Source organism: Gasterosteus aculeatus, chromosome 17 (assembly GCF_964276395.1).
Source record: "Gasterosteus aculeatus chromosome 17, fGasAcu3.hap1.1, whole genome shotgun sequence".
Classification (NCBI taxonomy): domain Eukaryota; kingdom Metazoa; phylum Chordata; class Actinopteri; order Perciformes; family Gasterosteidae; genus Gasterosteus; species Gasterosteus aculeatus.
In genome coordinates this window covers 8,577,847-8,602,807 of record NC_135705.1, presented here as the reverse complement: position 1 = coordinate 8,602,807, position 24,961 = coordinate 8,577,847, and the positions used below count along the sequence as shown (strand labels likewise).

General features: G+C 43.0%; 2 protein-coding genes across 5 annotated transcripts; one reads left to right on the top strand and one right to left on the bottom strand.

The window, feature by feature from the left end:
* Positions 1-26: 26 nt before the first annotated feature.
* On the bottom strand, positions 27-10,472 carry LOC120834946 (protein polybromo-1). Of its 2 annotated transcripts, XM_040203356.2 has the most exons (30): positions 10,360-10,472; positions 9,847-10,018; positions 9,644-9,741; positions 9,345-9,492; positions 9,108-9,257; positions 8,832-8,948; positions 8,683-8,751; positions 8,469-8,567; positions 8,296-8,381; positions 8,122-8,213; positions 7,831-8,047; positions 7,570-7,711; positions 7,349-7,434; positions 6,961-7,240; positions 6,750-6,855; positions 5,753-6,392; positions 5,155-5,375; positions 4,874-5,065; positions 4,521-4,678; positions 4,178-4,420; positions 3,863-4,008; positions 3,624-3,781; positions 3,137-3,320; positions 2,848-3,052; positions 2,552-2,750; positions 2,400-2,471; positions 1,370-1,531; positions 971-1,035; positions 579-783; positions 27-445 (listed from the first exon to the last, which is right to left on the bottom strand). In XM_040203356.2, exons 2-30 carry the CDS (start codon positions 9,985-9,987, stop codon positions 282-284), a joined length of 4,845 nt encoding a protein of 1,614 aa, XP_040059290.1. In that variant the 5' UTR covers positions 9,988-10,018; positions 10,360-10,472; the 3' UTR covers positions 27-281. The 2 variants fall into 2 exon arrangements, with proteins under 2 accessions (XP_040059290.1, XP_077948140.1); XM_078092014.1 differs by lacking the exon at positions 1,370-1,531.
* On the top strand, positions 9,940-24,052 carry camk1a (calcium/calmodulin-dependent protein kinase Ia). Of its 3 annotated transcripts, XM_040203366.2 has the most exons (13): positions 9,940-10,046; positions 11,726-11,822; positions 12,934-13,054; positions 17,709-17,840; positions 18,623-18,697; positions 19,086-19,224; positions 19,327-19,453; positions 19,756-19,831; positions 19,919-20,031; positions 20,122-20,200; positions 20,655-20,742; positions 20,893-21,064; positions 21,696-24,052. In XM_040203366.2, the coding sequence occupies exons 3-13, from the start codon at positions 12,969-12,971 to the stop codon at positions 21,797-21,799; spliced, it is 1,191 nt and encodes a 396-aa protein (XP_040059300.2). In that variant the 5' UTR covers positions 9,940-10,046; positions 11,726-11,822; positions 12,934-12,968; the 3' UTR covers positions 21,800-24,052. The 3 variants fall into 3 exon arrangements, with proteins under 3 accessions (XP_040059300.2, XP_040059301.1, XP_077948144.1); XM_040203367.2 differs by lacking the exon at positions 9,940-10,046 and having other exon boundaries at positions 11,536-11,822; positions 20,893-21,149; XM_078092018.1 differs by lacking the exons at positions 9,940-10,046; positions 11,726-11,822 and adding an exon at positions 12,486-12,510.
* Positions 24,053-24,961: the final 909 nt, after the last annotated feature.

Genomic DNA, 24,961 nt, shown 5'->3' with positions numbered 1-24,961 from the left:
GCTCGTCGCAGACAAGACAGTAGAAACAAGGTATTAAGAATTTTATTTTTATAGTTGTACCAATAAGCAAACGCACACAAAAAAAAATACAGGTTTTGTAGCACCATCAATCCCATGTTGTAAAACAAACGCACACACAAATGACTATGAAGCTCATTATGCTAATAAATACAAAATCGATCATGATTGACTATAAAATATTGCTTCTATTGTCTATCATCCTGCCTACACTAAAGGATAACAGCGGTGGGTGAGCTGGCTAGCGTGGTTATTCTCACAAGTTACAGGTTGTATCCCTGGCAGATGTTGAGAGAGTCTCTCAGCATCAGGTCACGCAGGCGCCACAGTGCATCCGCCATAGTTGTGTGGGCTCCCTTGCTCTTCAGCCAGTGCGCCGGCAGCCGGCTCTCCTGCTCTTTGGTCATGTGCGCGTCACGCCTCTGAGCTGTGATAGAAACATAGGGTTAAAGTACTTCCAACTAAGGAGGACGATGGGGAGTTTTTTCCCCCCGCACTTTACTTTACGCGAACAAAATCAAGAGCTTCCCTAGATGAAGAAAATAATTGAGGAACACCACCTTTGAGTGTTTGGTCCCACTTGCTGACACTGCTAGACTCTGAATTCAAGCCCTCGATGTACTTCAGATAGGCCTCTGAGTGGAGCACCCGCTGGGTCTTTGGGGGCGGCGCCACAAACATGGGCGTGGTGGGCTGCAGGTGTGAGGGCGAGCCTTGGCCTGGATATGGTGGGGGAGCATGCGGTCCCGGGCTGAACATCCCAGGCTGAAAGAAACAATAAAAATACACTTCATAAGAATGAAATTGGTTTATTTTCTTTAATTTGCACATTTCTATTCTAACTTGTTATGTGTGTGAAAACACACCATAACCAAATCTCATTACAAGTAGAACACTTCATTTAAAGAATAAATTATGTGAACTCAGTAGAATGTTGTGGACTGGAGCTCACCTGTTGCATAAAGTTTCCTTGTGTCGGACTTCCTGCCATACCATTCATACCAGCGCTCATCATACCTGTTAAATGACATCATTTAGTTGCTGTGTATTTTAATAATTAATTCAATTACTGGGTTAGAAACTGCCAACATGTTTTACAAAGACTTGTAAAAATGTTACTTTTTCCAGGATCAGCTGAATATTAGTAGCTTGAATGAATGAATTATTCCGTCAAACGTGAATCCTGAATATTTTAGGTCCAGCATACAAGAACACTTGTTGGAGACCATAGAACAACGACTGCTCGGTGAGTAGATCAGGCAGGCCAGCCTGTGGACCAGGTAAACCCCTCTAGCAAGAGGGACACGACTGGATGGGACCGAGCAGGCGTGACTGGGACATTGAACCTTACCCTGATGAAGCATGCCAGGGTACCCAGGCATGCCTTGCTGAAGATGGTGGTGAGGCAGAAGGGGCCCCCCTGCATGGTGAGGTAGCATAGTGGCCACGCTCAACAAGCCTTCATGGGGGCCCTGCATGGGCATGTAAGGTTGGCCGTAAGCTCCCATCATGCCTTTGGGAAGGAGGCAAGGAGAGGACAACAACATATACATGCATAAGTGACATGCAGGTGACTCTATAATAACATGCACTACGACAGCCCACTGCGACCCCTTTCACACATGCACCTTCAGCTACGCATGCTCTCTAAATATTTCAGTTTGTTTATGAGTGGTTAAGACATTAATGAATGTGCAAGTCCAACTTGAATGGAAATGAAAGCAGCAATATACCCGTCTAAAGCTGAATTGTCTTACTTGGTTGGCTTTACATAAAGATAACTGCACATTCGATGAAATTGTGATATTATTTTGACATGATTTAAACGAATACTCCTTAAAATTCGGAGGTATTCTTTTTTTCAGGAAAGCCATGCATGTCTTTTTCTGTATTAAGAGACCAATGTGTGGATGACGACAACCCACCGGCTCAACCAAACAACCAGACCTGACAATGTTAACGGTTCAATGTGGGTTGGGGGGGGGGCGTATAAATGGGTCCGAGAATGAAGCAGGCAGAACAAACAGATGAAATGAGGTTTTTAGTTATTAATGGTTGTAAATATATCATGCAGTTCGTCTCATGCATAAATATAAAGCTGGTAAAAGAAAAAATAACTAAAACAATGTGAAACAGCTACAAAACAAACCGGTTGCTGTAGTTTCCAGACGAATACGAGTAGGTAAAATAAAATAGAAATTTAAAACTTAAAAATAGATTAAGCCTTTTAACCGTCCAGCCGCATTTTCCTGCTGCCTGGTTGTCAAACACTGGTGCTGCCTCTGGGGGGGGGCTACCTGACAGAGGTGTCATGGTCTGGTTGATCATTCCCATAGTGCTAGGCGAAGGTACCACCCCCATCAGTGTCCCTACGGGGGTACCTGCTCGTGGGGACGCTTGCTTCTGAGGCGGTCTCTCTCGCTCTTGTTGATCCACTATCTTGGCTGCACGCTCTGAAATGAACCAAACAGTTGGTGTCTTGACTTCAGTTCTGATTGGCGGACTCCTACACCGGCCAAATGCTTATTCTCACCTTCATAGTCAGCTTTCTTGGTGGACTCAAGGTTCCTCCACTCGGTGCCCACCAGGCGACTCAGCTCCCCGAAGGAGAAGTCTGGGTGTCGAGCTTTGATGACGGCCCGCATCTCACTGCTGAACAAGATGTAGCCACTCATGTTGATCTTCCTCTTGGCCCCTTCCTTCTTAGACATGCCCTTTATCTTCGGAGTGGACTTCAATGGAAAACAGAAATGCAAGTTAAAAAACAGTTTGTCTTTCATCATGACAACATGGGGTTGTGTTGCCTTTGGGTTGGGGTTGTATGGATACCTGAGGGGTGTATGGCAGGGCATCCATATCATTTGCTAGAGGGGTTTGCATCTGAGGCATAGATGGTGTCTGTGGAGCCTCATCGTCATCGTCCATGTCTTCCATATCATCGTCTCCATCCTCTATATCTGCCAGTTTAACCTCAAGCTCATTGATTTTCTTGTCCAAAAGGGGGGACGCTTCCTTCTGCGGTACGATTAATTTCCTACACAGAAAAAGACCCCACCCAATTCAGACCCGGAGAGAAACTTCCTCCAATCAGAGACAGTGCTCCGCTTGATTGACTGACCTGAAATAGTAGATCTCATCCTCCACCACTTTGGAAGAGTACGAGAAGCGTTTCAGACCCTTGAACTTTTTCATCTGCTTTTCCATGTCAATGTAGCGGCTCTCGCACAGCAGGACATCCTCCTCTGAAACCTCGGTCGGTCTGCATGACAGGTAGTCCTTAAAGGAGGACACCACGCACTTGCCTGGGGATGAGAGCGTTCGAGCAAAACTTGTTAGTTAATACAAGTATGCCAAGTATCATCAATTAAAATAATGTTGCCGGCAAACAGGCAGCTGAATATTAGTTTGGTAACATGCTTGTACCCCGTTTAGTGGAGACTAGTGTAATTGTGGTTGGAAATAATTGGTGATCAGCTATGAGAGCGTCAATGGTTTTATTTAACTTGGTGGAAAATAGGTCGCAACTTAGGACCCACAATGTTGAACTATTCCCATAAGTGCATTAACTGTGATATAATATAAAATATAAGTTATCAAAGCAGAACCTATGACGCAGGTAATGGGCAAGGTCTCCTCCAGGTTGCTCAGAAACACTTCTCTCTTGTAGAACATCTTCGTGGGTTCGTGCTCCGTTTCCTCAGGGTGAATAAAGATGGGTCCAAAGAAGAAAGTAGTTCCGTTCTGCACCCACAGCTTCTCTATCCTGCAGCCGAGTGAAGACGGCAACGTTACCGATAGCTAAAGATTCCGTGATAACCGTTGTATGTAAAATACTTCCACCCACCTGGCAACCCGGGGCTTTGACAGGCCGTGTGACTGAATGTAAACACAGTCTCCCACTTTATACCACATTTCGTTGTAGCGCATCTGTTCATAGTGCTGACAGCCGGGATCGGCTCCACTCATCTCAATGGGGACGTCCTCTCTCTCCTGCGCAAATAAACAACGACACACATATTTTGAGTAAACGCTTATATCTTGAAGTAACTACTCCTCCACCACCACACTCCTTGTCGAGACGCACCTGCTAAGTAGAGTTAATTATATATATATATATATATTTATTTGTTATTTTGTTATTCGTGTAACATCACCTCACCTTGTCAATGGCGCTCCCGCTGCCTGCATATGAGATTGTCAGCTTGTCGTAGTCCGGCTTGGCGAACATGGAAGCGACGCGGACAACGGGCAGCGGCACCTCCCGGGGGACGAGTTTCACCGAGCTCACGGGCACGGCCATTATCTTGATCTTCTTGAAGGACTTGTTCCTGGCAGCGTAGCGAGATTCGCAGATGTACACGTCCTCTGCTCTGTAGCCCTCGGGTTTCATTTTGAAATAATCCTAAATACACCACCACCACCAACAAAAAAACCCCCTCAAGATCCTTGCATGAAGACCAAACTATTTGCATGAGTGATTCAGATTCTGTAGAAAGTCTTACCTTTATACACAGGACCACACATTTGCCCAGAACTTTACTGAGAGACACTTTGTTATAGTAGTCGCTCTTGAAGACCTCCTTTTCAAGAAACTTACGAGTTGCCAAGTGGAAGGTTTCACTTGGTCTGTAGAACCAGCAGCCATAGAGCCATTTCCCACCTTCACACACAAGCCACAAACAAACAACCGAAAGAAGAAACAAAGTATTAAGAAAATAGAAAACACTAAACTAAATTATAATCCGTCATATGAATGGTACAAAACCAGCCGTTTATATGATAGTTTGCGTAAAGATGTCCGAACCAAACTCATGACAGTTTCTTTTTTTGAAAGAAAAGAATGGACGTGCGTTACCTGCTTTATCCTCCCACAGGCGCTCAATACAGACAATGTGTGGTTTCAGGTTGACCTCTGACGGCTCCACATAGACAAAGTCCCCCACATGGTAGGTGGTGTTTTCAAAGCTGCAGTCCTGAGTGTAGACACGCTCTGACTCAGGATCTGGCTGACCGGACTCTCCCTGCAGGTCCTCGGCTTTCACCCCCCCTTTAAATGAAAAAGAAATCAAACAATTTCACCTAATCAGTTCAATACATTTCTAATACCGGTTTAATTAGCCAGAGGTGTTCACCTACCTTTGTTTTCCTGCTTCTCTTCCTCAGCCTTTAGCCGATCCTCCTCAATCTCTTTGGGAATTTTCTCCCTCTTCTCCTGCTCCACGTCGCTGTGCAGGTGTTTTGAAGTGTAGATCAGTGAAGAGGACTGCAGAATCTCTCCGTTCTTGCATAGCTCATCCCGGATTTTAATGAAAAACTGTTGTAGCTCCACTGCATCCTCAAAGATCTCGGAGTCAGTCCTGCAAATGCATAAAGGACATAATTTAATTCACCTAACACTGTTATGCTGTTTAATAGAAAATATTACACTGTTTTAACAAGTATGACTTAATTCTTTCTTAATTCAAATCAAATTGTATAAATATAAAACTTTGTAAAGTACTGTCGTCATTCTGATCTCACAGGATCTGAAAACAGACCACTTCAGTGTAATTTTTTTCCCGTTGAAATGAAAGAAGTTGTGACCAAACTTTTCACTCGTACTGCATTTCCCACCTTGATGACATTCGAGTCTCCTCAACATTATCTGCCTGGGGGTGGAGAGGGGGGGGTTCCCCCTAGACTGAGCAAAACAAACCTTATTTTCACAGCTATAAGAGAGGAAAAGTCGATATACCTGTGCAGTCTCCTCCCCTTCTCCAACACCTCGAACATGTGTTCCTGGAAGACGTCCAGTCTCCTGTAGTGGCCCCGTTCCACGTTCACCCTGATGACATCAAAGTTTAGCGGTGGCTTTTCGGGGGCCGCTGGATCCACGGCGGCTATCTCGGCCAGAGAGTCGCTGTAGCATCGGCCCTCCTCGTCCTGGTGGCCCATCACGGAAACAAACAGGTTCCTGATCAGCTCTCGCACCAGATGTCCCACATTAGGAGGTCCGAAGTCCTCGCCTCCTTCCTGCTGCTTGCGCGTCTCCAGCAGCACCCGGTGCAACACTAGAGCGTCCCGATAGATGAGGGACTCCGGCTCATTGTAAATGCAGGCGTTGTTGAACATAAGAGAAAATTCCTCCACCATGGCCTCGACGTCTTGGTAACGGCCGGCCGCCATGTGGCTCCGGAGACGCTCCATGTCGATGGGTCTCTTGATGGTGGCGTAGTAGTCGGGCAACTCGGCACGAGATGGCAGGCGAAGGAAGATTGTGCTCAGGCGGCGGCCTCGTCGGTCGGTGAAGTTCCGCACTGCGTCGTACAGCTCGTTTAGCCTCTGCTGAAGAGGGGTGAGGTATTTGGACTTCTTCGGAGAAACTCCAATCTTTCCTTAATACAAAAATACACAAAACAGAATTGTAAAACCAAAAAGGGGATCCTAGAAAAACACCAGGGCCCTCAATAAAGTACAGATCTCGGTGTGAACTAAAAGTCAGGCCATTGTTTTCAGTTACCATTGTGCAAACCAAATAAATGGCAAAATTGAGATAGAAATTTGCTTGCTATGATATATTAGAGAGCCGTAGTCGTTTAAAGCTTCTGCTGATTCCTTTTTGTACTATAATAACAAAATGACGGAAATCATTGGATGGTATAATATTCTGCGTCTATGTTGGAGTCACAACAAGCTCCATCTGATTTTTAATGGGCCAAAACTTGGAAAAACAGTGACACAATCAAACTTACTTAGTTTCAGTTTGGGAGATACCAGATCTTCTTCTTCGGGGAAAGGACCCATCTCCTTACGCTTGTCTTTCAGTATCTTCTCCAGAATATCAGCATCATTATACACCTGCATTGATCACCACCCCCCCACAAAAAGTAGCCATTGCCGAGATTGTTTTACAACGATCACAATGCATATTTTAATCTGTATGCACTTTTTTTTTTTTTTTACCTGAGATCCCTCCTCGTTGTAATGCCGGGCGTTTCGAAACATCAACCTCATGTCTTCCATCAAAGCATCCTCCGACACGTAGCGCTCAGTGTGGATGCTGTGCTCAATGGTCTTCAGATCCATCGGTTCTAGGATGACTTTGTAGTAGTCAGGGTAGTCCTTCTTGGATGGTTTGACCATAAACAGATCACAAAGACGACGGCTGGTGCCGGCCTCCCTGGCCTCAGTCACCGCAGCGTATAAAGTCTTCATTCGGTTCTTTTTGACATTTTTCTTGTGGCTTTAAAAGAATAAATAGTAGAATATGAATGAATAGAATACTAAATATTTTCTTTGAGAAATACCTTGGATGAACAAGTCGTTAAAATGGAGAGAAAACCGTGGATACCTTTTCCTCTTGACGCTCCCCGCATCAGATGACAGAAGGCTGTCTCCTTCCTCATCGTCCCTCCTCACGAGTCCCCTCTTTTTTGCCTACACCAACAGACAGGTGGATATGTCAGTAGACAAAGACCCTTATTTCTGCAAGTTCCTCCATTGTTTGTTTTTTAATTACAGCATATTATTTTCATTCTTGGCCTGAATAGAGTTAAAGTAAAAAATAAAAACCTGCAAGATCTGCTGAAGCCGAAAGGCCCGTTTGTAAATGCTTGAGTTAGGCATGTTGTAGCGCTTTGCATTCTCAAACATCAGATTGAGGTCCGCCTCCATCTGCTCCACACTTTCATACTCGCAGTTCTTCATTTTTGCCCTTAAAAGATAAAACCAGACCACAATATTACAAATGGAAACAAACAAAACATCACACGTTTTTTTAAACAATCTGTCACAGCCTCTCAACGCGATACCCACTGAATCATCATTCCTTACCGGATCTGCTGCAGGGCGATGGGTTGTTTGATCTGTTGATAGTAGTCGGGATACTCCCTGCGTGAGGGCAGGTGCTGGAAAGGTTCGGAGAAGACCTGGCCCTGGCTGTTCCTTGCACCCCTCACAGCTTCATAAAGCTGGAAGATCGGGTTGCTCATCTCCATGCTGGAACTCTGACTCTCAGCCTCTGACTCTCCCTCGTCGTAGCACACAGAGCCTGGAGACATCGAATGGGGGACTCTTATTATTTCAAAACAAAAAAGTAGAGATGTATCTGCTGCTGATAATTACCAGAGAGCACAGGGTCGTCCTCACTCTCTGAACCATAGTGGAGAGCTACACTGACGCCAGAAAGTTGATCACCCTGGCCAGACCTGCGATTTCTGAATGGTAAAGGATAAATACACTGTGTAGGTGTTTTTTTTAATGAGAATCATTTGTTGATAGAACTGTGTCACTTAATACCTTATGCGAAGACTGGATTTAGTGGGTTCAGCATGTTCAAGTTCAGTCTTCCGCTGGATGAAGACTTTCTTTATGGTGTTCGCATCCTATACAACAACAAAAACGAGAACGATTGTTAAAAGTTTGTTTGAAACATCTTCTAAAAAAGGAAACAAGAAAACCTTAAATCTTACCTTAAAAACCTGAGATCCTGGTTCATTGTACGTTTTGGCATTTTTGGCCATCAAGTCAATGTCCTTGGCCATAGCATTGACACTTTTATAGTATCCAATCTATGCAAATAAATAATACAACAATGAAGCTAGCTGTAAAAACAACAACACGATAAGTTATGATATTTGTGATTTTTAAGGAGGACTGACAAAGGACAAGGTGATCAGTCACTACCTGTATTCTTTGAGCGATCGTTCGGAGATCTATTGGCTCCTTTATAATGGCGTAGTAGTCTGGGTAATGCTAGGAACAAAACAGGCCAATAATTGTCAAGAATGAACAATTTCAGGGGACAAATTAAAGGCTAAAACCAAAGGACTTACCACTTTGGAAGGCAATTTCTGGAACAGCTCGCTGATCAGACGACCTGAGGGATCAGCGTGTGACACCAAAGCCTCCAAGAGTTGCTCAAACAATTCCTTCAAATTGCCAGTCGGGGTCTAAAAGATAGAATAGTATGAATTGGTTACTTGCTATGACAAACATACAAAACACCTCCAATATATCTTTGCTGTGACACACTTCAGTTAAAACTCACAGGTGAGTCATACAAGCAGGCAACAACGCTTTTAGGAATGCAAGAAAGGAAAATAACAAACCTCATCTTCATTTGACATTCCCGGATTATCCATCATATCATCACCGTCTTCATCATCCTCATCTCCGTCCCCAGGTTGCACAAACTCATTCCTCGTTTGCAGATAGACCTCCCACAGTTTGCATGCAGCTTGATACTCCTCAGTATCACTCTGAGTTGTTGAACAAGAAAGGAATTATGCAAATTAATAAAAGGTTGTATTTCGCTGTATAAAAGGGGACACTTTAATCGTACTTACCTTGTAGAATAATTTGGCATTGTTGAACATGAGCTGGAAATCTGCAGTAAGCTGCTCCACATCATTATAATCCTCTGACTTCAGTTTGTACAGAATCTTTGTCATATCAATTGGCTGGGACACTGCTTCATAATAATCGGGCTGATTCCTGGGGGGGGGGGGGGGGGGGGGAGAGTGATCAGGCTTCACTTAAACATCTGTATGTTGGTACAGTGTATGATGGCCGGTCTACATGTAAACTGATGAGTGGGACTGTGTTCTATGATGGTCTATGATGGTCGATGATTGGGCGACAATACCTCCTCTTTGGTACCCTTTGGAAAACTTCACAAAGTTGCCTCCCTTGGCCGTCCTTGTGGTCCCTGACAGCGTTGAACAGCTCGTGGCACACAGCAATCTAAAGACAACGAGGCGTGAAGGATCAAAAACTGGTTTGCTAATCCACGCAAAGAAGATTGCCCGAGCGGCGGTTGTGGTGATAGTATGAAACAAGTGTCTTTACTGTATCTACTGGAGCAACGTTTGAGATTCTTCTTCTTTTTCTGCCACTGCCAGGCGTGGAGGAGGAATCATCCAGGTCCCCCCCTCCACTGACACTGCTGGAGGGCGAAGTAGCCCTTCTCCTCTTGGAGCTCGCGGACATCGCTTGTTCAGCAAACAGGCTAGCCCGCTAGCTGCAAACGGAGGATAACGTTATTGTGGGTAATAATCCGATTGACACGCGATTCATTCTAGGCAAGGGAAGAATTGGTCGTGCGTCTCGCTATTTGCATACAGACTAAAAACAGACAGCAAACTCAACCGGCTAGCGATAGCACCGCCTGAATGTTAGGAAACAAAAGCAGCGGAGCGGCGGTTAGCTCGATGCTAGCGTGCTATCATATCTTGCTCGCCGCTTTCCTAACAACGCAACTGAATTAATTCGTCTAACGTTACCAGAAAAAGAACCATGAACGCTGGGATAATTCAAACATATTAAATAACTTTCAAAAGCAAAATCTCAACCAGAACTAACCAAAAATTCACCGTTACGTTAGATCCCTGAGCAAAAATGTGTAACGGCTAGCTTGTGTTGTTTGAAAACTTCTGCTGCCCCGGATGTTGAGGTTATTTTGCGTTTGTGCGCCACTGGGAACAGTGCTGCCCCTTCAGTGCAGGAGTTGTAATGCGCCCACTGAGGTAGATTCACCATCGTCGAGAGAAATCATTGTTTCGGTGTATGTAATGTTATTTAGCCAAGTGCTCATTTTCCTTAGACGGTAGTGTAAGGAGCAAGTTTGCTCGGAAAGAATATATATTCTTTATATATATATAGATAAATTACTAACGTCTCTGGTTTCTTTTTTTTTCAGACGAACACAATAGCATTAATAGCATTTGTTAATGCATAGCAAGAGGACAGTTGTCAAAAAAAACTATGGGTGTGCAAATGGAGGTTAGATGAGAACAACTTTATTCCTGCAAAGGGGATCCATTTTTGAACATGCTAATGAATACATTTGCACACAAATTCTGGCTAAAACAGGTTTAGTTGATACAGGGCATGTATGTGTTTGTCCAAAACGTTTTGTTTTTAAACATTTTTATCGTAAAATCTTTCCAGAATCAAGAATCAAAATCGATATCTGAGTTTTCAATGTGCTTGGTTGTCTGCTTGTAGAGCGGGATGAGGGGCGAGATGATTTGCAGATGCATCAGTAGAAATTATCTGAGTTTACAGCATGATGTAACATGAAAGTTGATTACTATGCATCTGCCATGAGGATTAGAGGAACGCAAGGAACACACAGCATCCATATTATTAATGTCCTCCATTAATGTCCTCTAGCTTGTGGTCAATAATAAGAGATTCATGTGAAAAACAAATTTCCCAGTAACAAAAACTTCCTTTAAAGTTGTAATATGACTGTAAGAAAATATTTTTTTGCCATACTATGCTTACAATTAGGCCTCTTCTGGGCCCTGTGACTGGTGTCCAAACTCTAAGTGCTTGAGAGAGCAAAGCAGGGCGTTGCCTCAAAATGACGAGTAAGTAAAGTGTGCATTGGGCCTATTTGTTTAAAACACGCTATTGATTACAATTAGCCCGTAATAAGACTTGTATTTAAACAGGCCGCTCAGCCTGTGCAGCTCTCTACGATGATAGGCTCGGGGACTACATTATTCACAGTGACACGTTCTTCCTGTTCCTCAAAGCCTCTGCAAATTGTCCGCACACTCTGCGCACTCTGCTACACAGCGACAGCGCCAGACGCTTTTTTGAAAATAATAAAAAAGCTGTTGACAGATTTTGTCCCGACTCTTGTCGGATCGCATTATTAGGAGAACAGTGAGGTTTTTTTTTTTGTTTGTCCACATGCGTGTGCTTTTCTTGACGTCAGGAGAAGTGTGAGCGGATCCAGCTCTGCGCACAAGCGCAGCACCCACAACGCTCCCACAGGGAAGGGCAACGCACCACAGCCGCGGATCGCAATTTAGGTACGTCTTTTTTTTTTTTGCAAACGTATCATCGATCGTGCGTTTTGTTTTTTGTATATAAACATATTTTTAATCTGTTGGCACCAGAACTTGTGAAGGTTTGCGTGCGCCTCCATGTCGCATGCCCGCAAAGCCTCCTGATTTAACCCAACGATGCCGCCTTCCTGTGACTGCCTTATATATATATATATATATTTATTTATATAAATATGTATATACCCTTGAGCGCTGCAGCAGCGCCTTGCATGATCACCACCAGCACGAAGGTGGGACTCCTTTTTTCAGTAATGCGGATCTATTGCACCGGCGCAAAAAAAAAAAAAAACACCCCAAAACGTTTGACTTCCCATTCATCCCCCTGCTTGCCATTCACGCCCTGCAGGATACCCGAAAAGCTTCTCGGTGAAATGCAGCTTCCGTTTCAGCCGAGCTCTTGCATGCGTAGATCTTTAGAAGCGTGTGCATTGTTTGAATGCTTCAGTTGTTTAAATATAGCACATGTCCCCCCCAGCTGGTTTCTGCCTCTTTGGACCATGCGGTAGTTTTCTTGCGGCGGTGCATTGGTGCCCGTGTCCGCTGCACTGTTTGCCCTACTTTCCGTTATTTGTTGCTATTCATTGTTGTCCAGCCGGCGGTGAGCAAAGTGAGCTGTGGTGGACGTGTGTGGGAGACGTTCTTTAGGGGGGAAGTAAGCGTATTCTCTCCTCGGTGTGCAGGTTTATTTATCTGTCTTTCGCAATTTGATGTTTTTGTTCCGATTCATTCATTATTGTCTTACACGACATTTTTCGCAGACTTATCAATATTTACTCTGATCCCCCCCCCCCCTGTTTTATGTCTGTAAAACACAAGAGATTGCGTTCAGAGATCATGTCTACATGCTTCACTGTTTTCTTTCGCCTTACTTTTGACATTTCAGCGTGTATCATTTATACGGGAAATATCTTCTGTAATTGACATGAAGTGGTTTGGTTTGATTTAGCACAATCCTCCAGGTCAGATTTACATCTTGATTTGAGAACACTTGCCATGGTTCGAAACTTGACTGTTCATTCTCTTGAGTACATTCACTGTATTTGATTCATTTAACGTTGTCCTATTTGCCCCACAGCTGTAGTGTGGCGAGTCCGATCCAGCGTTTGTAGGATGCCCCTGGGAGAGGATGGGAATGGGTGGAAAAAGAAGACAACGGACATCAAAGAACATTACGACTTCAAAGAAGTGCTGGGAACGTAAGTTGCTCTGGTAGTTTAAGTGCTGTTGTCAGGTCATGGCTGACCAAAGACCCTCAGTGGTCCCCAAACACCATCGTTCATGCCAGTTAGCTCGCAGGTAGGCAGTTGGAGTTCTTGTTATTTCCCCCATCCGTGCTGTCAGGGCTGGAGTGTGTGACTCTGGATTCTGAAGTGTCTCTAGAAATTTGACTGACATTTTGGACGTGCCTGTCACTTCGGCCTATTTCGACTCGGACGTGTCTTGTTCTTGGCCGCTGTTGGATGCTCACTAAACTATTTCCCATTTGCCTGGAAGTATTTTAGACACAGCTTTCCCCCCCAGGCCAGTTTGACTCTCCTTTGAGCTCTGCAGAAACATTAGCAAATAGATTCAAGTTTGTATGGATTGTCTATTCAAAGATAACAAAACAGTCAATTACAGAGTGTATAATAACAAAAAAAAGCAGTTTATATATTTCCAGATTAATGGTCTTAATTACAGCCAAAACGCGGTTAATGCAACTGCAATCATATGTGTTTGTTGGTGAGCGTTATCATTAATTCAGTTATTATCTTGGACAACACGACTGTTTTTGAAATGTGTTCTGTTTCGCTGAGACAATATGACCACAATTTGAGATCTAATGGCAGAATAAAACTTTATTTTAAACCATCCACCACAAAGGATCCAAGCCGATCCTGCCAGGCCAGCGTGGATACTGTGTAATGTGCCTAACGTGTAGATGACATGATATTCAGGCAGTTTGAGCGTCACGAACGACCGAACTTCACTTCCCAGGGGAACAGGACTTAGCCCAGATGGTCCGGCCCCCCACGCCCACCCCCACAGGACTAAGTAGAATCGACCTCTCCCACGTCCACCTGTGATGATACAAGTGGGCCATATGGACCGCGTTGGTTTTCTATCTTCTTGAAAATCGCACCTGCTTCCCCAGAGAGGCTGCACAGAATCTGATTTTAATGACTGTACAACTCTGGTTCACATCCAAAAAAAAAGTGGGATGGCAGTGGGCTGATGATGAGGCTGTCTGGTTGCGTCGAGTGCTGTGGGAGGACATCAAATAAGACGCCATCGGTCTCATGAAGCTCAAGTCTCAGGGATGCGGATGACAGACAGTTTCTCTGGCAAAACGGCTGCCGCTGAACTTCTGTTATGAGTCAAATAATAACTTCCAACAGTGATTGTAATTTGAAGTATAATATGATTTCTTAAAAGAGATGCGGGGGGGGGGCTGTAGTGATATTCTGTCCTATAGCTGACCTGGCAGAGGGCAGAATTAATGTGTTGACGGAAAGCTCCTTATGCTGGAGAGAGAAGATTACAGAGCCGCTTTATCCAGGAACTCCGTGCATGAAGTTAATTGATTTATTTTGAAATATTATATTCAGGTGCAGCTAATCCGCGCGGTTCTAGTCCACAGCTTGGAGTCCACTTCCGGACAAACCGTCCAAAGGGTTAGCAGATTGAAACTATTCCTCCCCCTTCGGTCGCTTTCACTTACAGTGAATGTGATGAAATGGAAAACATTGCAGCTGTAAAACTCTGATAAAACTCCCTCGTACTGTGGTTGTAATACCTCTTGTACTTTTTTAGAGTTGTAATCCTGTGAATTCAAAATCAATATGGAGCGTTGCATCTGGTGGCTTAGTCCGTAAAGAGAATATAAGGGTTTGATTAAATATACCTTTTTCTCTGATGTTTACAGAAGGCCAGAAATAGATAGAATGTTGGCTTGGTGTTGATAATGAGGCCTGAGCGTTTGAGTCCCTCACAAGCCGACAGCTTGTCGAGCAGAAACGCGACACTTTTATTCAAAAGATATTTTTATTGAACGTGAGATGTTAAGCATATGTGAGATGGTTGAATATTGTACTCAAAGCATGTGAGAGTTGTGGTGCCTTTAAAAAAAAGAAAGAAACAACTGTATAAGAAGATATGGGCGAGGTGAGTTTTAAGAACCACTCGTGCGGTCCAGCTGGATAATGTGTAGGAGCCTAAACACTGCGTTTGGTACTAAAGACCGTTGGAAAGCTCTCATGCTGCTTGTTTATAGAGAAGAGCCGAGGAGTTAAGAGGTTTGACCCACGCGTGACTTCAGTAGAGTAGATAGAAAAGTGAATGATGCAGTCCAGAGCTTTGTCCATATGAAGGACTCAGAATTAACAATGAATGTGGGGATTGTTTGAAATGACATAACGCTGTGTGCGCGTACATATCCACTCTCTCTCCAGCCTCTTTTTCTCAAACACACACACACAGAGAAACACGAACAGAGTATGGATCAGGCTAAAAAGAGAAAGGCTTTTTGCGAGTTGGAGGCACGTTGGACTCAAAGGGCGCCTTCAGGTGATATCGATAAACTTATTCTTGCTGGAATCCGTTTGCCACAGAGCCAAGCGGCCTCACCGACCTTATTGATAATGCACCTTCCGAACAGAAAACAGAGAGCGTTAGGATCAACATTTGACACGGAAGTAGACATCCATCATTTTCAGAGCAAACAGGATTTAATTACATCACACTCGCTTGTCAGGCAAAGCCTTTAAGACATGGAAGAGTGTAAGAAGAGCACATTTGTCACAAAGCAGAAAAGACGCAGAGAGACGCCGAGTATGAGTATGTGAGAATGTGTGAATCAATATTTTCCCACAAAGACAGCTGGGATTAAAGTGCCTTCAACCACCTGTGTGTGCGTTTGTGTGTCAGACAATGTCTGTGCATCCATCTTAGGGAGATTAATCTAAAAAAAAGTGTTGCGTTAGTCCTCAGGCCAATGACTCATGTGAAACTTATTTATTTTAATTTGTTAACGGCGAGTGCATCTGCACGCCAGGATTCATTTTTTGGCATGAAACCGAGCAACGGATGTGTCAACGTTACAGTGGTCTGCTGCCGGTTGCTGGTGGAAAAATAAATAAACTGTGTGTTCTAATTCGAGGTTGAAGAATTGACGTCTTTAAATCCGGACAGTAATCATCTCACTCCTGCCTAATGCCAAGATTTACACATTAGCAGTTAACTAAATCTCCCCCTTTGTGAATAACAGCACTCGTTTCCAGTCTTCCTCTGACTGCGCCCCCCCCCCCCCCCCCCCGGGAGCCCATCCCTGCTACGTCTCCAAGTGGAAATTAGCAACTGGATGCTTACAGTAATTATAATGTGTCTCACGGCAACAGAAGAAGCAAGCGGTTCCTTTTTTCTTTTCAGGATTGCTGAATATCGCTTGGTTTCCATCTGTTGGTGTGGGTTCTTGGACAGCGTACCATTTTTATAATATATTACACAATCAAAGCTTTGTTCCACGCATTACCAGAAACTGAAAACATTTTTGTCGGTTGCCAAAATAAGTACTCGGTGTCCACCGTTGAGGCCACGAGTTGTCTCCCGGTGTGTCCCGGCAAATTGACCCCGCTTACATTCTTACAGCCAGTAAGACTAAATACATTAATAGAGTTTTGTTGCTCCTGATCTCCCCGTGGAATAAATGCTGCAGACTTAAACACATTAAAATGCTTTTATGGGTCGATGAGAATTTGAGCTTCATGTGATTTGGCTTTGAGAGGTCTTTCAAGGACTGAAAGCGGCGATGTGTGCGAGAAGGGCTTCTCCTCGTGTGCATCGGCTTCGCTCGGCAAACGTTTCTGCTGCGCTGGTTTGTTGAGCACAAGATGGCCACGCTACAAAGCCATCTCCGGGATTACCGCAGTTCCACAGTGGGCATTTGTTATGACGCGGCGATGGAAGGATGTGCACCGACGGATGACTCCAGGACTCTTTAATGAACTGTTAATAACCGTTAAAAGCAGAATAAATAGAACGTGAGAGATGTTTGTCTCCTTATTACACGGTCTTTGTTGGCCTGGGATGTCTGAATCCTTCATTAAAGGTTGCACCCATAATTGAACTTCAGATTAAGATGTCCTCAAGGTGCTCCACAAGGAAAATGGGAATATCTGCAAGAAGATGAACATTGAACTCGCATTGTACATTACATGACGGTGCTGTTTGACACACGTGTAAAGGATCCGTGCGGTTGCTAACAATGTTTGTCCTCCAGAGCTCCCTCCCACGCTCCTTTGGGGAGACTGTGTAAATACACACTATTCTGCCTCTCACCATCACCGTGATACATAATGCAGTTGAGTTTCCCTCAGAAACAGCCACAGCACATTTTCTGTATCCATTATTGAAGGGATTAAAAATAGGTTTATTCTTTTTAAACCAGTGATATAAACGTCTGTGTGCGTCTGTTACTGCACCTCTCTGCCCCAAAAAGCTCTCGGTTATGTCACCATTTTGAATTATTTATCTAAACATCACAAACACACATAGACAAGCAGACAAAAGGACACGCAAACGGCAGATATTTGGAGATGTTTTTCAAAGCGTCGTTGATTTCTGAGAAGCAGCTTTTGGGAGGATCAAGCAAAAATTACAAAACGATTTATGTGAAAAGCTCTGAAGGTTTTGTATCATTAGTTCCTTCAAAACGTGAGTCAAATTTAAATCCGTCATGGCCCGTAGACCCTGAGAACAATACTCTCCCATCTTGTCTATTTCAACTCCACCATTACTTTCTTTAATGTTTGCATTCGTTGGTGTGTGCGTGTGTGTGTGTGTGTGTGTTTGTTTCTACTGCCTGGGTTTCAGGGGAGCTTTCTCAGAAGTGGTACTAGCAGAGGAGAAGAGGACCCAGAGACTGGTAGCCATCAAGTGCATCCCCAAGAAGGCATTGGAAGGCAAAGAGAACAACATTGAAAATGAGATCGCTGTCCTGCACAGGTGAGGTCCCCTAAGTTCCTCTCGATGCATCAGCTGGTGCTTTGTGTCCAACGGGACTAATTAGTCTGTGCGGTGTCTTCCAGCGATGCATGCGCAGATGCACAATATATCCAACGGGTCAATTGAATGGGTGACTAAATGCATGGTGTCAGTAGAAACAGTTAGGATTTTCCACCGGAAATGTCAGGAGTAAAGAAAATAAACCTATTTTTAGTGTCCCTGTTGCCAGGGCAACAGCACGCAGAGGCGGAGATGGCGTGGAGTTCCCCGCAGCAGTGTATTGAAGAAAGAGAAAGAGACAGAGATGTTGGGGGAGAGGAGGAGGAGGGGGGGGGTAAGGGTATGATGGAAGGAGAGATATATGGCAGAAAGGGAAGAGGGGAGTTTGGTCAAATACAAATACAAAGTCCCTGTTAAATAAATGAGAGAATCATGAGAGCAAGAGACTTGAAGTTCATCTGGGAACATAAATATTCTTCAATCCTCTCTGAGCTGCTGATGTGTTACTGCGATGTCGTGTCAGCTTGACTAGAGGAGCGACATGCTTGAGATGCTCAACTGTCTGGTGGCGGGTTCATAACAATTAACAACCAAATTGGTCAGGTTTGTCTTAATCTGTCATGCCCCGTATAAACAGCCAACTATATTATCCAATTCCCCATTTGCTGATCGCAACGCATCGCAGTTTGGTATCTGAATAATCCAGCAATAATACCATCTGGTGACCAATTAAAAAAAATTAAGAGAAATTTCACTGTTTCTGTCCATTTGATCTTCCTCAGAATCAAGCATGCCAACATCGTTACGCTGGAGGACATCTTTGAAAGTACATCCCACCTATATCTGGTCATGCAGCTGTAAGTTCCTCTTCCTCTTTAACTTGTTCAGGGGCCATTTATACGATCGAATTGGTGCTTTCAGCATGCAGTTCAGTAAAGAGGTTTACTGAAAATTGATCTTGAGTTCAGAGTCTCTATTCAAACTTTTGGCTTCTCTTTCTCAGTTTATCATCATCATTTTAAATGTAATATTTTGGGGTTGGGGAGTGAAAAATATAAATATCTACAAATGTCTCCAGGTATATGTTGCATGCGCATCATATATATATGTTATGTATACATTTACAGCAACGTCAATATCTAGAATTCTTTTTTTTTTTTGTGGTTGGAACAGTATTTGGCAGCACAGCTTGAGATCTACTAACCCAAATGAAATACAAAGACACCCTTGATTTTAACCTGGCAGGGTATCTGGAGGCGAGCTGTTTGACAGGATCGTGGAGAAAGGCTTCTACACAGAGAGAGATGCCAGCCAACTCATCCACCAGATCTTGGACGCAGTCAAATATCTCCACGACATGGGAATCGTTCACAGGGACTTGAAGGTATTACGGCTCACAGTGGACAGAAATAAAGCGGCTCAATCTGGCGCCTTCGCTTCCCTTTTTCTTCCCTTTTTCTAACCCGCCTCTTTCATTGCTCTGCAGCCAGAGAATCTATTGTATTACAGTATGGACGAGGAATCCAAAATCATGATCAGTGACTTTGGACTGTCAAAGATTGAGGGATCAGGGAGCGTCATGTCCACAGCCTGCGGCACTCCTGGATATGTGGGTAAGGCCTTCAATCGACTGGTCAGCCTCTCTCTCTCTCTCTCTCTCTCCATGTCATGTGACGGCACATGCTGTTTCAGCTGATATCCCCTCTTCATTCATTGCTCCGAGAGAAGATCTTTCATCCACTACTGAATCAAATGGAAGTGTTTCACAAGTGCTCTCTGCCTGTTTATCGGGACCTAGATCACATAGTATTACAGAAAAGGTCAAGATTACTTGAATTCACCCGCTCTGCTCTATTTTCCACTTTTCCGTGTGTGTGTGTGTGTGTGTGTGTGTGTGTGTGTGTGTGTTTCACAGCTCCTGAGGTGCTCGCTCAGAAGCCGTACAGCAAAGCAGTAGACTGCTGGTCCATAGGAGTTATTTCTTATATTCTGTGAGTCTGACTGCATTTGTCACTATAAGAAGAACTATGTACAGTGATCTAGTTAGTATTGAACATGTTCCAATATTGCTCCCACAGGTTATGTGGATATCCTCCGTTTTATGATGAAAACGATTCCAAGTTGTTTGAGCAGATTCTGAAAGCAGAGTATGAATTTGACTCTCCCTACTGGGACGACATCTCAGATTCAGGTAGTACAGATTATCAAAAATGCGTACAGAAAATCCAAAATGTAAAGACCACAAAGTCAGCGTCACCAAGAACTTGATTTTTGTTTGCAGCCAAAGACTTTATCTGTCACCTAATGGAGAAAGAACCCTTGAAGAGGTATACGTGTGAGCAGGCCCTGCAGCATCCATGGTGAGAAAGGCAAAATCCTCATTATCTTCATATCTAAAATATTATCTAAGAACAAATCTATACTTTTCAATTATTGTGTTTGTATTGTCAATTTCAATTTCAAGATGTTTTATATTACTGTAAATTCATACTATTTTGCATTTGGACAACTTTGGGTTCATGATCATTTGCAGGTTTTATTTATTTTCTGACTTTAAACGGACCAAAATAATAACTGGAGGGAAAAAGAGAGACATTTGTGGCTGCAGCTCAATAAATGCATGAATCTCTTTCTCTATAGAAATTATAATAAAATAAAAGAAATTATATAAAGCTCTATAGAGTTTTGCATTGCGCTTTAAAAATGATGACCAATGATTTGTTTTCCCGTCAATCCGCTAATTGACAAATAAGAATAAGAATAAGCGAGGTCCAAAAAGGCTTGTACATTCTGTCATTTCTGTTGACTCCTCAGGATCTGCGGGGACACGGCTCTGGACAAGAATATCCACGAATCTGTCAGCGCTCAAATCAAGAAGAACTTTGCCAAAAGTAAATGGAAGGTCAGTGCTGTGTCTGAATCCTAGCGCAGCCTCCCCAGTGAGAGCTATCACGATTGGCAGACGTGCATTTTGTGCAGCTTTGCTGTTTTCCCCCCTCAATAGCTGTCAGACACAGACGGGTTTTTCCTCCCTTTATCTCTGTCCGTGCAGCAAGCATTTAATGCCACAGCGGTGGTGCGCCACATGCGGAAGTTGCAGCTGGGTACTAGTCTCGAGGGACCTAGTCAAATTACTCCCACCAGTCCCTGCCACGGACATCTGCTCCCAGAGGAAGAGGAGGAGGAGGAGGAAGACGACTTGGGAAATGGGGAGGAGGAGAGCTGTAAGTCAACAGTGAACACTCAGTCTATTTCAGACGTCTGCCTCTCTTCACATACCAGAGTCATGCCACAGTGTGCCGTTAAAGGGTTAGTGACCTAATACGTATACGGTGATACAGTGTCAATTTACAGTATTTTAACCTTCTTCCTGTCAACTTTGTAAGGATTTATCTGTCTTGAGCAAGTATCTTTCTCATCTCGATAACTTATTCATGAAGTTAACTTTAAGGAACCGTATATGCATTTTCAACCATATTCAGTTTTATTCTCCTAATTCTGTCTGTCAGAATTTTTGGTAATGCGGAACATCGCACATGCCACCAACAAATAATAAACACAGAAATCAGCACCAATTATTAGCTAAATATGAAGGCCTTACTTTTTAAGTGGAGGATATTATTATTTTATATATTTATATATATTTTATATGTAATACTTTATTTTGAAAATAAGTAGGTCAGCTCCTGCTGATATGTTGTTCTGAAGGTGTAACATTTCACAAATTTCAGCGCAGACGTTATTGTAACCCCCGAGTCAGAATAGTCATTATTATGAGAATAGGATGCTACGGGAAAAAGTACCAGAACTTCCACTTGACTTCACGCGCTCCCGTGGTTTTGCTCTAATCTCCAGTGTCCCACTATGAGGAGGGCCGGCGCGGGAGCACCGAGGGCAGCGCAGACCGGGACAGCCTGAGAAGCTGCACCTACTGCTGCAGGCCAGCCAGTCGCGTTTGAGCAACTCCCGGTGGCACTGGTGACATCGTTTACCTGCAGCACCTAGAACCCCACCCGCCCCAGTCTGGCCAGGAATGCAGAGTAGTTATCAGCCAGTGTCCAGCCCAGTACATCCACAGGGAGCCGGTCACTGTCATAGTGTAGAGAAATATTCTTTTTCCCCTATAAAAAAAAAAAAAAAACACATCTGGACTCGAGACACACAATTTGTTACTTTTTCTTTCGCGGAACAGAATGCAAGGCTACGCCGAGTGGAGGGGTCTTTTTAATGAAAGGGCCACTGACTTATGGTACTTGTAGTTGTTATTTGGGCAGCAGACAGGCGTTATTTCTACTTAATTACTAGTTGTGGGTGTGTGTCAACAGGCGTATGGAGTCTCAATCAAAGATGAGGCTGCAGACTAACGGCAGTCTCCTACATTACTTTGGTTCTTACGTCGTCTATCACATCTACCTCTTATCACAACTACCGTCCGTCTGCATTAATCTGGTTCTCACACTATATTATATTATATTACACTATATATTCACCACTGGCAGCTTTCTCCAAAATTCTGGCCAGACAGGGCACAAAGAAAATGGGGGAGCACTTTTCTAGGTTGAGCAACTGAAAGCTACTTCTGCATGTCTTTATACTTCTTACCCATCAATGTGACTCGGTCTAGTCACTGACCAAGTAGCTGTTGACTTGAATAGAGTTCAATCTCAAGGCACGACTTCACTGCTGATGCCACCTGCTCATTTGGTCCCCCCCCCCTTCATATTAAGTGTTTTTGTCATTGTAAAAGTTATTTTATTTAGACCCTTTGTTGAAATGTGGTGGTTGACTGAGGGGTTATGGCCTCTATATTCTGGCTCAGACTGCGTTTGTGAAGAGTGTTTCTGACCCGGAGGGTCTTGCATGCTTTAGTTTGGGAAATGGGAAATCAAAACGTATGAATATCAAAAGGAGACTTTTTATTTTTTGGTTTGTTTTATGGCTGTTCTGTTATCAGAGGCTCAAACTGAGATCCCCGTAAGTCAATAAATCACAGGAATGTGACTCCGTAGGCGCACTTTATGTTAGGGGCAGTTATTTTAAAATTATATATTTTATTTTTTTTGCTCATTCTCCCTGTTCTGTTTCTGACAAGCGTATGGATATCTGTCAGTGTCTCACGCTGAGGTGGTGGGATCTTAGTTTGGGTGCTCCGCCTGCTCCGTACTGTGCACCTCTAGTGGATAAAGTTTTGGTCTACTGTTTGCATGACCTGGTTAAATATGTTTACATGAATGATGATCAATTAGTATAAACACACATGATTATTATTACTATGTTGTATTGAAAAAAATGATGTAATACTGTAACTTTTGAGATATATAATGTGAAGTGAGTAACACCAGAATGTTGATGTTAATGTTGTTGACAGAGTACAACACAGCACAGTGAACTGTTTGCATTGACTGAGATGGTCGAACCTCTACCTGAATGACATTTCAACTTTCAACATTTCTTTTCTGTTTTCTTGCCGTTGCTTTTATAGAATCAATTTATTCTTTTGGACCGACAGGCAGAAAAAAAACATATATCGTACATATCGTAAACATCACCTGGATGAAGCATGGCGATGTTTCGGCAGAACATTTAATGTACTGGAAATACTTTAATTCCTTATATTAGTCATACCATTCCATTGCTATATCTTGTATTTATTTAAGGTATGTCATGATACAATTCCATATCTTTAGTTAGCTGAAGAGACCAGGAACCAATCGCTGAAAATAATTGTTGCCCAGATAAAACCAGTTCCCTCAATTTTGCCATCAATATTTACAGGTCCATAGAACAATAAATGAAGGAAACCACTCTGGATTTACATGAATGCAATTGTGGAAAATATGCAAACTGTGTGTGAAGGGCTCCACGTTAACTGTAAGATGTTGATGACTTTGATAAGCTGGCAATTATTTGTTTGGTAATGACCTTATATTGAACCTTACCTGGGATTTGTTTCCACTTGGCTGTGTTTAAAAAAAAAAAGAGCGTATTTTACCCATTACAAACACATCTAAATGCATAAAGAGACACATGTATATTATATATATATAGATATAAGTATATATTGTATATCCTTTTTTGTAAAAGCTGTTTTGAGCTACAAATGTATGGATGCAATGCATCATGGGTTATTGAACAAGTTGTAAAGAAATACAATGATTTCTACCCACAGAGATTTGATTGCAGGAAATGAAATTAAACTTCTTGTCTATGCATTGTGTGGTTGGTCATTATGCAATAACTTTACTTTAAGATGAACAAGTGAAACACGAGTGAAAAGCTGGAAGAGATTTAACATTTAAAATTTGCTGATCACCCAAATAAAAGTGTACTTTACTCGCTTTACACATTTATTATGCAAGCATCCCATTGTCTTACTGGCTGAGCAAAATTCAAAAGGTTGTGAAGATATAATAGAAGTAAAGTATACAATCCAAATAGTACCCCTGTAAACATCAGCCTCAAAAAGGACTACAACAATTAGTATTTCTATACATTGATTAATATGATTTCATTAAAAATATTTATGTACTCTATTATTTAGAGTCATTCGTGATCAATTGAATGTCAAACGTATTTTCTTATCGCTGTGAAAATACAACGAGTTGTGAGAAAGTTGAAAAACATTTGACATTTGAAAAATGTCTCGTCACCACAGTGTGACATTAGTTCTCAGTGTTCAGTTACCTTCCCAGGCGAACGTGTCTCAGTTATACTGATGATGTTACACATCCCAGCCTAACAAAACACACCTAACGTGGCTGCACAACACACAAGACAACACAAGATGGAGAGGTGAATACTCTATGAACACCTTCAAAAAGTGTGCAGTAAAACTGTCACTTATTTTCATACCGACGACATTGAAACACGTGCGTCTTGTTAAGTACGGAAATAGCAACAAGACGCAATGTGTACAGACACGTAAGACGAGCATTGAACAAAGATTTAGATGTACATTTTGTTTGCATTGTTAAGAAATGTTACCCGTACAGCTGCTGTTTATGTGGCACATTCAGATGTCATCACATCAACATCCAGATGTGTAATTCAGCTGTATAGACTACGTCATTCCTGACGTCTCATTGGGCTCAATACAATACATGAACATATAATCACAGCTG